General features: G+C 47.6%; 1 protein-coding gene across 2 annotated transcripts in view; it reads right to left on the bottom strand.

Annotated features, from left to right (window-relative positions):
* The window catches only part of LOC128832840 (lanosterol 14-alpha demethylase), a 33,862-nt gene extending 19,826 nt beyond the window's left edge, over positions 1–14,036 (bottom strand). The window contains exons 1-3 of one of the 2 annotated variants that reach the window (XM_054020486.1): positions 13,760–14,036; positions 11,666–11,764; positions 7,227–7,403 (exon numbers count right to left, since the gene is read on the bottom strand). In XM_054020486.1, coding sequence (XP_053876461.1) covers positions 7,227–7,403; positions 11,666–11,764; positions 13,760–13,912 — 429 coding nt within the window. In that variant the 5' untranslated portion in view covers positions 13,913–14,036. The remainder of the gene's footprint in view (positions 1–7,226; positions 7,404–11,665; positions 11,765–13,759) is intronic. The other variant, XM_054020485.1, reaches the window with a different exon arrangement.
* Positions 14,037–15,372: the final 1,336 nt, after the last annotated feature.

Genomic DNA, 15,372 nt, shown 5'->3' with positions numbered 1-15,372 from the left:
TTAGTCCTCAAATCCCCATCTGGGAGGAAATTCCAAAAAGTTGGACATGTCTGGGAAAATAGGGAGGGAGGAGTCGTGGGGCTTGGGTCCGGGCTGGAGCCGCTGGGGCTGGCGGGTGCTCGGCTGCCAGCCGGTGCCGCTCGCTCTGCTAGGGCTGGGGCCGGGCCGCTTGGCCGGAACTAGGGCCTGAGCTGAGCTGGGCCGGAGCCAAGCCGGGCCGGCATGGCCGCCGGCCAGCGCCACTCGCCCAGGGCCAGGGCCGGGCCAGAGCAGCTTGGCCGGAACCGGGGCCCAAGCCGGCAGAAGCGACTGGGACCAGGGCTGCTTGGCCGCCACCGCTCACCCAGGGCCAGGCCGGTGCTGCTCGGCCGGAACCGGGGCCAAGCCGAGCTGGCCGGAGCCACTGGGACCGGGGCTGCTCGGCCGCTTGGCCGGGGGGGCCGGACTGGGCTGCGCCTCCTCGCCCCCCCCCCCGCCCCAGCTTACCGGCTGCCTGCCTGCTTCAGGCTTTCCGCAAATCAAATGTTCGCGGGAAGCAGGGGAGGGGGAGGAGCAGGGAGCGAAGCGTTCAGGGGAGGGGGCGGAGTTGGGGCAGGGACTTTGGGGAAGGGGCGGAGTTGGGCGGGGCTGGAGCCAGGAAGGGGAAGGGGCAGGGCTGGGGGCGGAGTTGGGGCGGGGCCAGGGCCCCGTGGAGTGTCTTCTTTTTGGACACTAAAATATGGTAACCCTAGGTGAATCCAAGTATTAGAATAACCACCATCTTTGGGGATCGTCTGCCCTGTTCTTTGGGGTTTGCCCTGACTGAGCAATCTCAGTGTGCCCACCCACCCCGAGAAAATAACAGTCACTAGCATACTCTTCATGTATTCAGTTATAGTTAAATTACCATTATTCTAGCATCATGTAGTTTTCAAAGCAAAAATATAACTAGCCCAATAACTATAGTAATTACAAATATTAACTAGTCCATTAGTGAATGGAATCTCTCATTGATAGGGCATACCAAGAAAGTTACTATATAGCAGTTAATTCACACACTGGAGTAAAATTCCGTGGTTTGACTGCAGAAAGGGACAGAAGATCCACTTGGTATTGTATTAAGCTTACATATTCAGCCTAGTTACCCATTAACTGGGTACATAAAAAGCAGTCTTGCTGGCGAACAGTACAGCATGCTAAGACTATCAATTTCCAAGAACTGCAGCAGTGCTTCAGGTAGTGCATAGGTGGTGCATTTCCTTTAAAAGCAAGAAACAGATATATCTTGAGGCCACTAGAGAAAGGTAGGGAGCTGTATGCCAGCAATTACTATGCAATAGTATTTCTTGAAGCTTATATGTTTCTTACTGCAGCTCCGCAATTGCTTACCAACGTGTAAGGGGTTTGGACCATGGCCTCACAGACAGACCTCCTCTAAGGGCTGGTCTACACTGGGGGGGGGGAGAAAATCGATCTAAGATACGCAACTTCAGCTATGAGAATAGCGTAGCTGAAGTCGACGCATCTTAGATCAACTTACCTCCCATCCTCATGGTGCGGGATCGATGACCGCGGCTCCCCTGTCAACTCCGCTTCCGCCTCTCGCCCTGGTGGAGTTCCGGAGTCGACGGGGAGCACGTTCGGGGATCAATTTATCGCATCTAGACGAGACGCAATAAATCGATCCCCGATAGATCAATTGCTACCCGCCAATCCGGCGGGTAGTGAAGACGTATCCTAAGGCACCAAGAAACGCTGGGTGTACTAGCAGCTCACACCACAAGCATAAGTAGCCACACTACTGCTGCCCTCTCTACAGGGCTGTTGAAAGACAGGACAGGGCTCTGTGGCCTTGCCCCATAGCACAGGGAGGCTGTATTTTATTAATCTGGCTGGAATACCCACTTAAAAATGACACTTCATTGTCACCAGTAAACTATTTTAATCAGTGATCATTTTAATGGATGGAATGAGGAAGCAGGTGGGAATTTTACAGAGAAAAGACTAGAGACTCAAAAGACCAGGAAGAGGGAGAGAAAAAGAAAAAAAGAGAAATAATGAGCAGAAACAGCAATGGGCTTAAAGGAGAACATTTTCTTCCTAATGAATGTGACAATAAGGCAAATGAACAAAAACTTCAGATGCTACATAAAGACCATATTCTCCCTTTAATCTGTGGGCAAACGTCTTACTCACGTTGGTGGACAGTCCACTCTGCACTGTGGGAAGTATGAAGTCTTGAATTTATATCCTAGCCACAACCATAATCAATCAGAATTATGTCCTCTCTTTCAAAAAAGTTTGATATCCATAGCGTAGCACATGACATACTCAATAAGGCAACTTTAACTTATTATGCAACATGCATCCCAGTTTTTTCCTGCCAAGCTAATACTGACCACAGTAACTGACAGTCTTACACGTAATGGGAAGTGTTTTTATAGCCATGTTGGTCCCAGGATATTAGTGAAATAAGGCTAGTGAGGTAGTTATATTGTTGGTGAAAAAGATACACTTTCAAGGTTACACAGGATCTGAAAAAGGGCTCTGTGTAATCTCGAAAGCTTGTCCCGTACATCAACATAAGTTAGTCCAATAAAACATATTACCTCACCCACCTTGTCTATATAATTTTAAATAACTGTCATATTATAAAGAACATGGTTAACAGACAGACATGCTGTTTGTCATAAAAACAAAAACCCAGAAGCAGAAGTCCAAGCATATCCACTAATTTCCACCATCAAGCCACAGCCCTGTTCCAAGTGGCCTGCTATGGGTGAAAGTTAGGACTACAGAAAAAGAAACTATTTTTCCTAAATTATCTGTAACAACCTGGCCTAATCTCCTTCTCTGGATGGACACCAGTCTGTTGGGACTGAACCTAATCACTGGACCCCCATGTGCTTTTAAGCCCCATGTGACTGGTCACTGTTCCTACAGTTAGTCTCTAATTCACATTCACAGGTGCAGACCTCATATCTGTACCCTTTCCTTTGGATGTGGGGCTCTGTAGCCCAGCCACTTTAAATCCCAGAAACAGTTCCTCACCCCTCTTGAGCCTCCCAGTTCCTTAGATACATACTCTCAGGGTCCACCTGGAAGGTTGTTGCTCAGCTAACCCTGTCAGCAGGAAAACAAGAAACAGGGGCTTACCAAAGGAATTTCTTAGCCACACACACACACTTCACTCTTAACACACACTAGTTACAGATCTTTAGAAAATAATGAAGTCCCTCCCCCGTCCCAAGTCTGATTTCATCCTTCCTGAAAGTCCTGGGATTGGTTCACATCCTTAGGCTAGGCAGCCCCTCCTGTCCTCTCTCACCTCCAGCCTTTTTCTTTTGTTATGTGACAGTGAACTGCCTCTTTAGAGAAGCATCCCTGATTTAAAATAGTATAACCCTTTTCTCTGGCTGTCCACCACCTGACCAAACTGCAGGTCTCCCAGCCATATGCTTCCTGGGGGCTTCCAGGTTCTCCTCCTTACCACATTCACCAACACATCATGTCGGTGTATGTAGACTAGAGTCATTCAAAGTCAGTGGCCCTAACAGTACAAAACCCTTTATTCCAGCATGGAATTCATTCAAGGTTGATGGAACTATATTGCTCAGTGCCAGCTTCTCAGACAGTCATTCAACAAGGCATCAAGCCTCCGCGAAAGAAGAGATGCTGTAACCCACAAAGGAGGTTGCAATATATAATGAAGGTCCTCCAAAATAGAGTACCGAAAAGAAATGGAGTTCACAAAACAAAATGGAAGACAAAAGCTCACAATATGACACAAACATATCCTCAATTTGTCAGTGTGTCCACTAGTCTGGACACGATTTATGGATTAAACTGCTCATTCCACCAGAACAGAGAGAATTTATGCCTTTGTCTCCCAAAGCTCCTCCTACCCCATTCTCTAGAGAACTGAGGTAACCCAACAGATAGAAGGTTGCCCGACATGTTTTTAAAACATGAATTTAGGCTAAAATGTATGCACTAGGTGAAGTCCTGCTCAGATTGTGGAAGCTGTTTATCTATGTCAGTGGCGTCCAGTTTGTGGTCAAGGACCGTTTAGTTAAACTGGATTTGATTAGGAAAGTGTTCCCTGAGCTGTACCCTGCAGTTTTATCTGAAGTGTTTGTATAATTCCTGTTGCTACAGGAAGAAGGTAGGGAGCACCGCCTTACCATCTGCCTCAGAAAGTTCTCCTTGTAGCCCCATGAGCAGCTCTGTAACCCAGGAGTGCACCAGACAGTTTCTATCCCTCCTGTGCTAGAGCTATTCAGCAGCTCCCCCACTGCCTGGGAGCCCCAGGGAGAGCAGGAAGGAAGCTCAAATGGGTGTGTAAGCCTAGCAGAGTGCCTAGCAAAGGATGACCCCCATACAATCCAGGGCAGAGCAGAAGGGACCTCCCCAATTCTCTGCACCAACCCAGGTTAGAGCAGCATGGGCACAAGTTGCCTGAGGACACTCCAATCTGACAGAGGACCCCAAGAGATTATATGCCACCTGGGAATAGCTAGAGCACAACATACTTCACTCATTCTTCCTTCTCGCCCTGGAGACATAGGAGCTGGTGGAACAGGGAAGATTTTCTTCCCAAAAATATTGGGCCCCTTGACCTTGTTCAGAGTGAAGAGGTTGGACACCACTGATCTAGATACTTACATGGTTTTCAGTGTAGTATATGTACCTCACACACACAAAAAACCCACCTCCCTCCCTTCTTCACCTGCAGTGGCATAAAAAGTAGCAAGCTCCTTCCTCTCCTAATTTTCATGTAGCATATGAGGCAGCTGACTCAAAGAAATGGGTTTGGCATTTAGTTCTGAAAAGCACAATCAATGGTCATTCTTATATTTTGTGAGTTTAAGTTCCAAAGTCTGAGTCTAGCTCTTGTGACAGTTCTATCCATGTTAACAAGTGTCCCACTGACCAAGTTTCATAGCACTGGTGTAAGGTAGCTGTAGCTGAAAATTACGGTCTGAGTGAGAAGCAACCCCTCAAGAAGAAGGGCCTATCTTGAAAAGCAGAGTACTGGGATTATTTCCAAGCAGATGGGTTGCTGTACTCTATACCAGCTGAAGCTTTCTTATCCTGTCCTGCTTCAGGCTTTTACTGCTACTCCATATTTTGGGAATGAAGCCAGATAGAGCAAGTAATATAAAAAAACCTAAATCAATACTATGACCTAATCTGGAAATTCATGTTATTGAACTTTTAGCTAAATTATAAATGCTGGGAGGTTTTCAACTCAGGTCACTGTCACTAGTAGTGGGAAATTTTATTTTTAATTTTACAAAATTACTGTACATAAAGAACAAAATACTAAAAACTGAAATCCTGGTTGGTAGTTGAACTACTGATGGAAGTGAGTTCCTGACAACATAAGCTTCTACTATATTTTCAAGAGCAAGTCTAGATTCTTCTATCATGAATGGAAACTGGCAAATGTGTGGAATTGCATTCTAGGATACACTTAAATCCTGTTCTTATTGCTTTCAGAACATGAACATTGTGCCATTAAATTATAATTAAAGCTTTTAAATCTTTTTCCACACTCAAAAGCTTCAGCAATTGAGCGTTATTATCTAGAAATAAATTCAAGTGCCATTGCAGTTTACTTTCATATTTGGAGCAACTCCTCGGCAAACCTCTTCAGGTCAACATTTGTTAGTCATTAAGTCAATATTCTGTCTATACTTCTTTCAGATTTTAACTAACTTCTATCTATCCATTCAACTCATTGCCTCTTCCCAGGGAGCCTCATAGGTTCCAAAAAACAAAGAAAAAAACCCACACAAACACTCACTTATCCTTCTCAGCCACCAAGACAACAGCTTATGGGTTTTTAAAAGTGCATCTTAGAATGGGGATACTATTGGACAGCTTGGTTGAAGAGGGGAGTTTAGCATTTAGCTCTGAATAGTGAGGTTAGCAAACACTTATTTCATCTGGCAGCAAGTTCCATGTTCTTGGTCCATTCTGAAATGAACTTGTGGGCAATCTGCAGAAGTATTCTACCTTGTTACTTTCAACATGGCAAATATACAGCCACCTACTGGTTTGATTAAAATTATAGGAGCCAGTCAGCCTTACTTTATCTGGCTCTTCAAGAATGAAAGTTTTCTGAAGGCCTCATGGTTCTAACTTTCTCTTTTCCTCCATAGCAGTTTATGTATGCCACCACTATCCCTCTCTAGAATGGGAATATGCTTCTGAAGCATGCAGCCATCCCTAGCACATTAGATAACTATCATCCTCAAACTCTCAGCTTCCACCTTGTGCAGTCCTCCATCCTCCCATAGTCAGGGAGGAAGGTCTGCTGCCTTCCTCTCCAGTCTCAGCCTCTGCAAGAATACAAGGCAAAGAGGGTAGAGGTAACAGAGAGGTGTTATGCTGCTGGCTGTCTGCTGCACTGAGGAGACTCAATACCGCCTGCTGGTGAGGGCAGAAGTGCAAGGTTTTGTAAAGAAAACCCACTAAGCACTTAGTCCCTCTCTCTAGTACCAAATCTATCAGAGTGGCTTGGGGAGGTGGTACCGCCTCACATTTATATGTACAAATAGGCCTGGAGAAAAAAAAATCTCACTCTGAGGCTGGGTCTACACTACCCGCCTGAATCGGCGGGTAGAAATCAACCTCTCGGGGATCGATTGTCGCGTCCCGTTGGGACGCGACAATCGATCCCCGAATCGACACGCTTACTCCACCAGCGGAGGTGGGAGTAAGCGCCGTCGACGGGAAGCCGCGGAGGTCGATTTTGCTGCTGTCCTCACAGCGGGGTAAGTCGGCTGCGATATGTCGAATTCAGCTACGCTATTCACATAGCTGAATTTGCGTATCTTAAATCGACTCCCCCCTGTAGTGTAGATGTAGCCTCAAGCTCCCATGGCAAGGAATGAGCCTAAAGGTGCTCTTAGGTTAAAAGCACTCAGAAAGTATAAGCTCAAAGGAGGAAGGAAAACTGCTAGTTTTCCACTGTGGTGGAAGGAGAAGGTCTAACCCATGAGTATTGTCCAAACCAGTAGATGGCCATATAAAAAACAATACCAGAGCCTACATGTGTTCAGTCTTTGGTTACTCTATGCCTAACAATCAAAATCAGCAACTGTGTTGGCAAACCAGGCTACCAGAATTTCACTGATATTGTCAATCCCCATCATATAGGGCAAACAGTTCATGGCAACCTTGTCAGGATTTGATCTGCACCCTAGATGTTTAATTGACTTTGTACTCTAAATACATACCGGGTTAGGTACATCATAAGCAACTCCCTTGCCAAAGACTGGTGTGGTCAGTCGAGAGTATACATCCTCTGCATTCAGGTCTTCATTTTTACTGTTGAATATTAGAGCAGCAGCATCGCTACCCAGTAGGTAGGTAAACGTCTTGCCCACCATAGTGAAGCTAAACACAGGCCCATACTGAGGGGGGAAAGGACAAGTTAGTTTAAAATAATGAGAATCTGGAAACTTAACATTTTTTTATCCTTATGTAGAACCTTTCAGATTTTAATTGCTTCAAATCTATATGCTCACAATACTACTGGAGTGCAGCCACCTCTCGGGTGGGAAAGGAGGACAGCAGCCAACTAGACAACTGATGCATAGCTTGCACTACACATCGGGGAAGAAGAGGAGAGGTCAGAGGGGAGAAGTTTGACCAAAGGAAATAAGCACACGCCCCTACTCTTACAAGAAGTGACTAAAAAAAAAATCACTTAATGGGACATGAATACCTTAAATCAAACTTAAATCGGATTTTCCCAAATATATTTATGAGGTAATATCCAAGATTATAAATAAAGGATTTGTGTTTTTCCTGTTTACTTGGTTGCATTTTGTGTCTAATGAGTCAGTTTCCATTTTCATTTGTGCGGGGGTTTTTACACAACAGGGAAAAGACCTTCTTTAAAACAGGAATGTGTGAAACCACAGAAATAGTAAGGGGACTTGGACATAGAGAGGTAGAGACTTCCACGGCAGAGAGCCTGGAACCTTTGAGAACCCCCAGGATTTCCAGGCTCCTTGCTTCAGAAATCAGAAGCTAAGCCCCCACTAGAATCTGGGCTTCCAGCTCCCTGCCATGGAGACTAAGTCCTGAGAGCTCCAGTTGGATCTGCCAGGGCTTTCAGGCTCCTGGACATATAGCCTGGAAATCATGGTATAGCAAGCTGGATGTTGAAATTTTAAACTCAAATCACTTTCATGAGAATTTTTGGGTTTAACAAACCAGTACTTTCCAATAAAATACAACCAACTCTACTTTAAGGTTTTCTTTGACCAAATCCCTATGAAGTGAAGTGCATATTAAGTTTGTCCATTTCACAAGCATGAAATCAATAGTACCATGAGTCAAGCCTGTGGTTCCAGAAAGTCTAACCGTTAAGCCTTCTTCTGACATAAGTCAGATACTACGAGTACAAGATAAGTATCATTTCATATTTTCCCTGGGCTAGTAAAAATCTTGGTGCAGTTGAACACCCAATTATTCATAGTTTACAACAGACACTCAAATTCTTCAAGTAGTCAGGGTAGTGGCCTAGTCATATGCTGACCTCTTAACATGACCCAACATTATCAGCAAGGAAGAGACTGAGAAAGAGAGCCTGAGTAGTACCAACAAATGTTAAGGTAAGTAATTCAAATAGCTCATTGGATAACGAGTGAATCCACTGGTAGGCTTCCCTCAACTATATGTACGCTTCTTTGAAATCGGGTCAAATCCACAATTGAAATCCAGGGATGCGACTCTGTTTCAGTCATAGCCTGGGAGCATGTGGAATTCCATTGGCAAATTAATGACAGAAAGGCAAGGGACATGTCATTTGATTTGTATAAATCTACAGTATCACAATTTCAATGGTGTCATCCTCTACGGCTTGGGAGGTGGGGACTCACTGCCCCTTGCCTCTGCAGCTCCCAGTCCTCCGGTTGGTGGAAAAGTTGATAATACAGTGTCATTGGAAAAGGGAGAAATGATACCCAGCTCAACCCATGAACACAATGGTACCAAACATGACAAACCTAGAACAACTATGTAGATACATATTCGACAAAATGTTTAAAAAAATCAACATTACGACACATGGCAGACCTACACTGGTGGATGTTTTCCAAAAAGCAGACAGATAAAAATTGCCACTGATAATGGGTGCATTTATACCTGTGTAACAGAACGTACTTCTGCGTCTGCTATTGTAATTATCTTTGCACAAAGTATGGCTTGTGAGGTGTCATTTGAAAATACATAATTTGCTGGTCATTATTATCCTGGTAAAATATGTATGGCAACATTGTATGTAAAGTTATAAGATTCCATTCTATGGTGTTATTAATACATGATCCAAATCTAGGGAGTGACCAAAAAGTTCCTCGCAGACAAATAGCAAGCTGATGCCTTGGACCGGTGTAAACAAGGCCAATCAGCCATTACCTGTTAAGTGGCTATTCTTTGGCAGGAAAGAGGGTTTGGGTGAAAAATCTACATCTTAGCAAAGAAACAGAGTTCCCACCCACACAAACTGCCTGTCACCATGCTCCTAGCTGAAAATGCTTCTTGAAGCAGGGAGAGGACTATAAAAAGTAAGGGGAGACACCCCAAGACACCTTCTCTCTCTCTGCCCATCATAGTCACGGCATCTGAAGGACAAAGGAAGCAGCATAGGTGTTTGGTCAGTAATCTGCTGAAGAATGTAGTGAGAAAACTTGCTTTGAATCTAATGTAGCTTGTTAAGTTAAGTATTAGTAAACATTTTATCTTTATTTTTCTTGTAATCATTGCTGACTTATGTCTCATTACTTGTACTCACTTAAAATCTCTTTGTAGTTAATAAACTTCTGCATATTTGTCAAAATAAAAATATAGTCATGCCAGTTTCAATTATTTTGGTAATTTATTTCAAAATGCCTGTCAGCAAGTATGTCTGTAACAATACAGACAACAAAAAATATTCCGCCAGGAGTAGAGAGTTAAAGAAACACCTATGACAACCCAGTTCCTGTTTCTCTGTTATGCTTTTATTGAGCGCCTCAGTCTGGGTGCATCATGCATGCCAGCTGAGCACATCTTGAGGGGAACTCGTTTTTTTGCCCTGCTCCCCTAAGGCTACCAAATAGAGGACACTGCCAGGGGAAGTGGGAGCTGGAGGGGGGCATACAGTTGGGGGGTGCTGGAGGAGTGGATGTCTGGCTCCTCTTAAGAGCCCAGCTGCAGGGCCAGACACCCACATCCCCTCCCGCCCAGAGTCCAGCCGTGGGGCCAGACACCCACACTCCTCCCTTCCCAGAACCCAGTTGCAGGGTGCCCCCAAGCTCAGACACCTACACCCCCTCCGTCCCCAGAGCCCAGGAATACAGAGGGAGAAACAACATGATGCTGGCTTCCAGGCTTGTACAGAGTTTCCCGCACGCCTCCGGGGCATGCTGGAAACTGCAGCTGTACCCTTCACCTCCACCTGGCAGTGTCCTCTATTTGCAAGCTGGGGAGTGAGGCTCTCGGGGCTTCAGAGGTCCCTAGTGGCAGCCAGCAGCTCTGCAGCGCCAATTCCGCAGGAAAAAATGAAATTCTGCACAGAACATTAATTCTGCGCAATTCTGCATTGCACAGTGATGCAGAATTCCCCCAGAAGTACTGATTCTGAGCAACCCAGGCAGGGAAGCTACAGCAGCAGAACATTGTAAAGATCACCCCAACTAGAGGGAAGGGTGATGCAACTACCCATTAGTCTGGACTGTACCCTGGTTTGTCACAACCTGTTATTAAGAAGGCAAATTATAAAGTACTGGGATGGGATGATTGAGCTAATCCAAAACTACACTTCCCTATCGGGCATGTATGGTCTTGGTGGATGAACTGATCACACCAGTTTTGTGCAATATACCATGCGCTCCTGAATCCATCATTCAGCTAATCAAATGTTCGTGTGAAAAGACCAGATGCCTACCACTTTGCAAATGTTTGACCAGTAGCCTGTCTTGTACATAGATGTGCAAGTGCGGTGTGGATGAGGATCAATGTGACAATATGTCTAGCAATGATGCCCTACCTGGTGACAACACTGATGATGACTTTGATGAATAAATGTTTTCAGTTCTACATATCAAGGCCAACTTACCTAGAATTACCAAACATCAATGTCTTTTTTATGTAAGCAATGCATCCCTATGTCAAAGTATAATTCAAAATGTTAATTTTTAAATATTTTTTCTCAACTACATATCTATATAATTGTTCTAGGTTTATTATGTTTGGTATCATTGTGTTTTTGGAAGAAAAGGCTTTCAAATTATATCCAGCTTGACCCAATTCCAAAGACACTGCATTAACAAACTTTCCACCAACCAGAGGACTTGAAGCTGGGAGCCACGGGGACAGGGGGCACCATGTGCAACCTGCCACGCCACAAAAGATGACACCATTGAAATTATGATTCTGTAGATTTTTATTAATCAAATGACATCTCCCTTACCTTTCTATCATTAACTTGCCCACAGAATGAGGTATTAATACATTATGTGCCCACACTATCAAGGTTGTATAGTATATTGAACTCTAGCAGACAACGTGTAAACATTTCATTCCAAGGAGATTCAAAATTATCCAAATAGGTTCTGGGAACACAGAAGGTAGCAGAACAAATAAAAATATCCTAGGTACATTCAACCACTCATTAGGCAAGACTCACCTTTTCATAGGCATTTTCTAAAAAGTCAATAGGACTTTTTCCAAATGCTACTGCATGTCCAAGAAAAGGGATATTAGACGAAATATAAGGTGGGTATTTCTGCAAGAGAATATTCATTTAACATTTAGATTGCTTCAAAAAAGAATTAAATACTGCATTAGGACTGCTGACTTATTTCATGATTCATTATGTGAATAATTGGATTAAACAACTCACATTGGCCGAGAACGTATATGGATAAATAATCATAACATTACTCATGTTATGGTACCCACAGCTTTGGATAAGAGATTATTATTAACCAAAGATAGGAAAGATTCAAATAAATACTTCTGGAGACTGGTTAATGAGACTAGAATAGAAAGATACGGTAAATGGAAAGATATGAAGCATGTTGGATAATAGATAAGGCTGCAATGAGGCTCTATTTTAGGGAGAATGAAAGGCCATTTGGGAGTGGTGACAGGCAAGGGCCTGGATGAGGGCTGGACTCAGCCATTGGTATCAGCTATTTCTTTTTTATCATTCAAAAGGATTTGGGGTCATGGCTGACATCCCAGCCATCATGTAAAACGCTTCCCTGTGGCTTTTTGACATGCACACAGAGTTATCTCACTGCCAAGTCCCTATCCTAGGAGGGGAGGGAAGGCTGCAGCATCATCTTCCACCTACACGCAGCCAGTGGCCTATGCTTGCTACTGCCATGCTGGAGCCTTGACATTTATTTATTGACAAAATTTGCAGAATTTTAAAATATTGTGCACAGAATTTAATTTTTTGGTGCTGAAATCCCTAAGGAATATGGGGTGCTGGGCAGTGGGGGGGGGACTGTGAGAGGGGCACTGGGCAGGGGTCTGTGGGTGGGAGATTGCTGGGCATAGGGATCTATGGTGGAGATCTCTGGGTGAGGGGCCACGGGGCATGGGGGTTGCTGGACATAAGGGGGTACTGGGCAGGGGATTGGTGTGGCAGATCACACTGGCAGGGCTGGGGTTGGGGGCACAGGTAGGCGAGAAGTGCAGGAGCTAGGGTGAAGGCAGCACTGTGCAGAGGTTGGGGGTGAAGGTGGCACAATTAAGATGTTCTTAATAAAGTGCACGTGGCAAGTTTTCCAGTACTGTAAGCTTATGTTTGTGTTGCTAAGAGAAAGTCAGGCATGGGGGCGCTAGTTTAATAATACTGCGTAGAGCCCCATAAATCCTAAGGACGGCCATGCACTTAAGTGCATTTTAAAAAGCTTGTTCCAAAAAGTCAATCCTACTTGGAGGCAAAGAAACCTTTCTTCTGTGCAATAGGTAGGGCAGTGCCTCCATCCAATGGAACTGTTCCAGAGGGTGTGCAGCTTGTCACTCTCTGGAAACAAAGCCCAATACAATACTCCTTCACAAATCCTCACCCATACACAGGAGCGGCGCCAGGGGTTTTGGTGCCCTAGGCGGGGGTCCTTCCGCGCTCCCGGTCTTCAGGGCACTTCGGCGGCAGGTCCCAGAGTGAGTGAAGGACCCGCCGCAGAACTGCCGCCAAAGACTTGGAGCGCGGAAGGACCCCCCGCTGCAGAATTGCCGCTGAGGGCAGCAAAATGCCCCCCCCCCCCCCAAATCCTGGTGCCCTAGGCAACTGCCTAGGTCGCCTAAATGGAAGCGCCGGCCCTGCCCATACAGTCAGGCTCTGTCAGCTCTTCCCTGGGGGCAGCTCTCTGCCCAGAAGGGGCACACATAGGTTTCTCCAGCCAGAAGGAGTTAAGTGCATCCTTGCGACCCGAGGCTTTGGGCTCCAAGGTGGACCCAGGCACCCCAGGGTTAGGTGGGGCGGAGGACGCTGAGGGCAGCAGGTTCTTCTCAGATACCCCCTTAACGCTGCGCATCCCCCTCCGAGCAACGTAACGGGCGTCCTCTTCCTTTGCCCCCCCAGTGCTCAGCCTGCTGCTGGGTGCCCCCCTCCCGTCCCTACCCCGGCTCTGGGGCAGCGGCCCCTCCCACAGCCGAGGGGTCCCCACGACCACATAAAGCCTCTGCACACCACACCACACCTCCTCCCGGCCCCGCCATCTCAGCCCCCACCCTACCGGCCCCTCTCCTCCCCCGCGGGACCTACCCCCTCGCCGGGCCGGGGCTGGCGCCGGAAACCCAGCTGCAGCAGGTAGCCCAGGCTCAGCACGAAGGCGGAGGCAACCAGCACCATGGAGAGGGGGCTGCCCGTGGCCACCCGCTCCAGCACGAACCCGCCGACATCCAGCAGGCGCAGCATCTCGCCTCAGTTGCAGGGTGAGCGATTACCCGTAACCGGAGCACCAACCGCTCTACTGCGCCTACAAGAGCTGCCCCGGCGCCTCGCCTCCCAGCCCGGAGGGGACGGCTAGTCCCGCCTCCACGCGCTGGGCTGATCTCTGCCCATGGTGTTCCGAACCAATCGGCGTCCGAGCGCCACAGGGCGACCGCGCGGGCGGGGCGGGGAAGTGCTCGTGACAGCGGGCGGGGACGGTGCTTAGCGTGTGGGGCGGGTGGTGGGGTCGCCAGGGAGCAGCAGCAGCCAATCGGCAGCCGCCGGCTGCTTCGCCAGGTAGTGTGGGATCCCCAGCGTCCCTCTGAACGCTCCGGGCCAGCTCCGGGTCTGGTGTAAACGATATCAATGGAGTTATACCCGATTACACCGGCTGACCCATAATCTCCATTTCCTGACTAAAGTGCCTCTTCTGGGCATTGGCAGCCCCCTGTGGCATGTTGGCCTCCTGCTGGTCTCTGGGACGAGGCGTCTCCTCCTGCACTCACCCCATTCGGAGGGAGAGACAGCCCCACCTGCAGAGACAGCTGTCACTAGCGAGCGTTGCATCCTGGTCGGATGAGTGTCACAGTGTCTGGGATGAATGTCACAGTGCTGTTGCTCTCTGACCAGGGCCAGATTAATGCAGGGGCTTTAGGAGCTGCAGCCAGGGCCTCGGGCTAAGGGGGCCCTGCAAAAATAAATCCATAATTATATACAATTCAGTGGTCACCAACCCGTCGATCGCACTCAACTGGTTGATCCTGGAGCCTTTGCCAGACTATCGTGATCTCCGGGACACTAAAAGTCCAGCGGCACAGAAGGGCTCAGGCAGGTTGCCTGCATTCCATGGCCTCACGCCACTCCCAGAAGAGGCCGCTGCTGGCACGTCTCTGCGGCCCCTGGGGGTGACGGGAGGCAGCTCCATGTGCTGCCCCTGTCCCCAGCACTGTCCCTGCAGCTCTCATGGGCCGGGAACCAATGCAGCTGCGGGGGCGGCTCTTGCAGGCTCAAGCAGCGCACAGGGACGCTGTCCCCCTCCCCCCAGGGGTATAGGCGTCGACTCCATCGGTGCTCCAGGGCTGGAGCACCCACGGGGAAAAATTAGTGGGTGCTCTGCACCCACCGGCAGCCAACCTCCCCTCACCCCCTGCCCCACCTCCTCCTCCTCTCCTGAGTGCGCCACGTCCCCGCTCCTCCACCTATCTCCCAGCATTTCCCACCCAGCCACCACCAAACACTTGTTTGGCAGTGTTAGCACACTCTGGAGGAGCGGGAGCGTGGCACACTCAGGGGAGGAGGTGGGGTCGGGGTGAGGATTTGGGGAAGGAGTTGGAATATTGGCAGAGAGGGGGCCGAGTTGGGGCGGGAACTTTGGGAAAGGGGTTGGAATGGGGGCAGGGAAGGGGTGGAAAGAGGCAGGCCAGGGGCGGGGCCTCATAGAAGGG

This window comes from Malaclemys terrapin, chromosome 2 (assembly GCF_027887155.1).
Source record: "Malaclemys terrapin pileata isolate rMalTer1 chromosome 2, rMalTer1.hap1, whole genome shotgun sequence".
Lineage (NCBI taxonomy): Eukaryota > Metazoa > Chordata > Testudines > Emydidae > Malaclemys > Malaclemys terrapin.
Note: the sequence above shows the minus strand (reverse complement) of the source record. Positions and strands in the feature narration are given on the sequence as shown.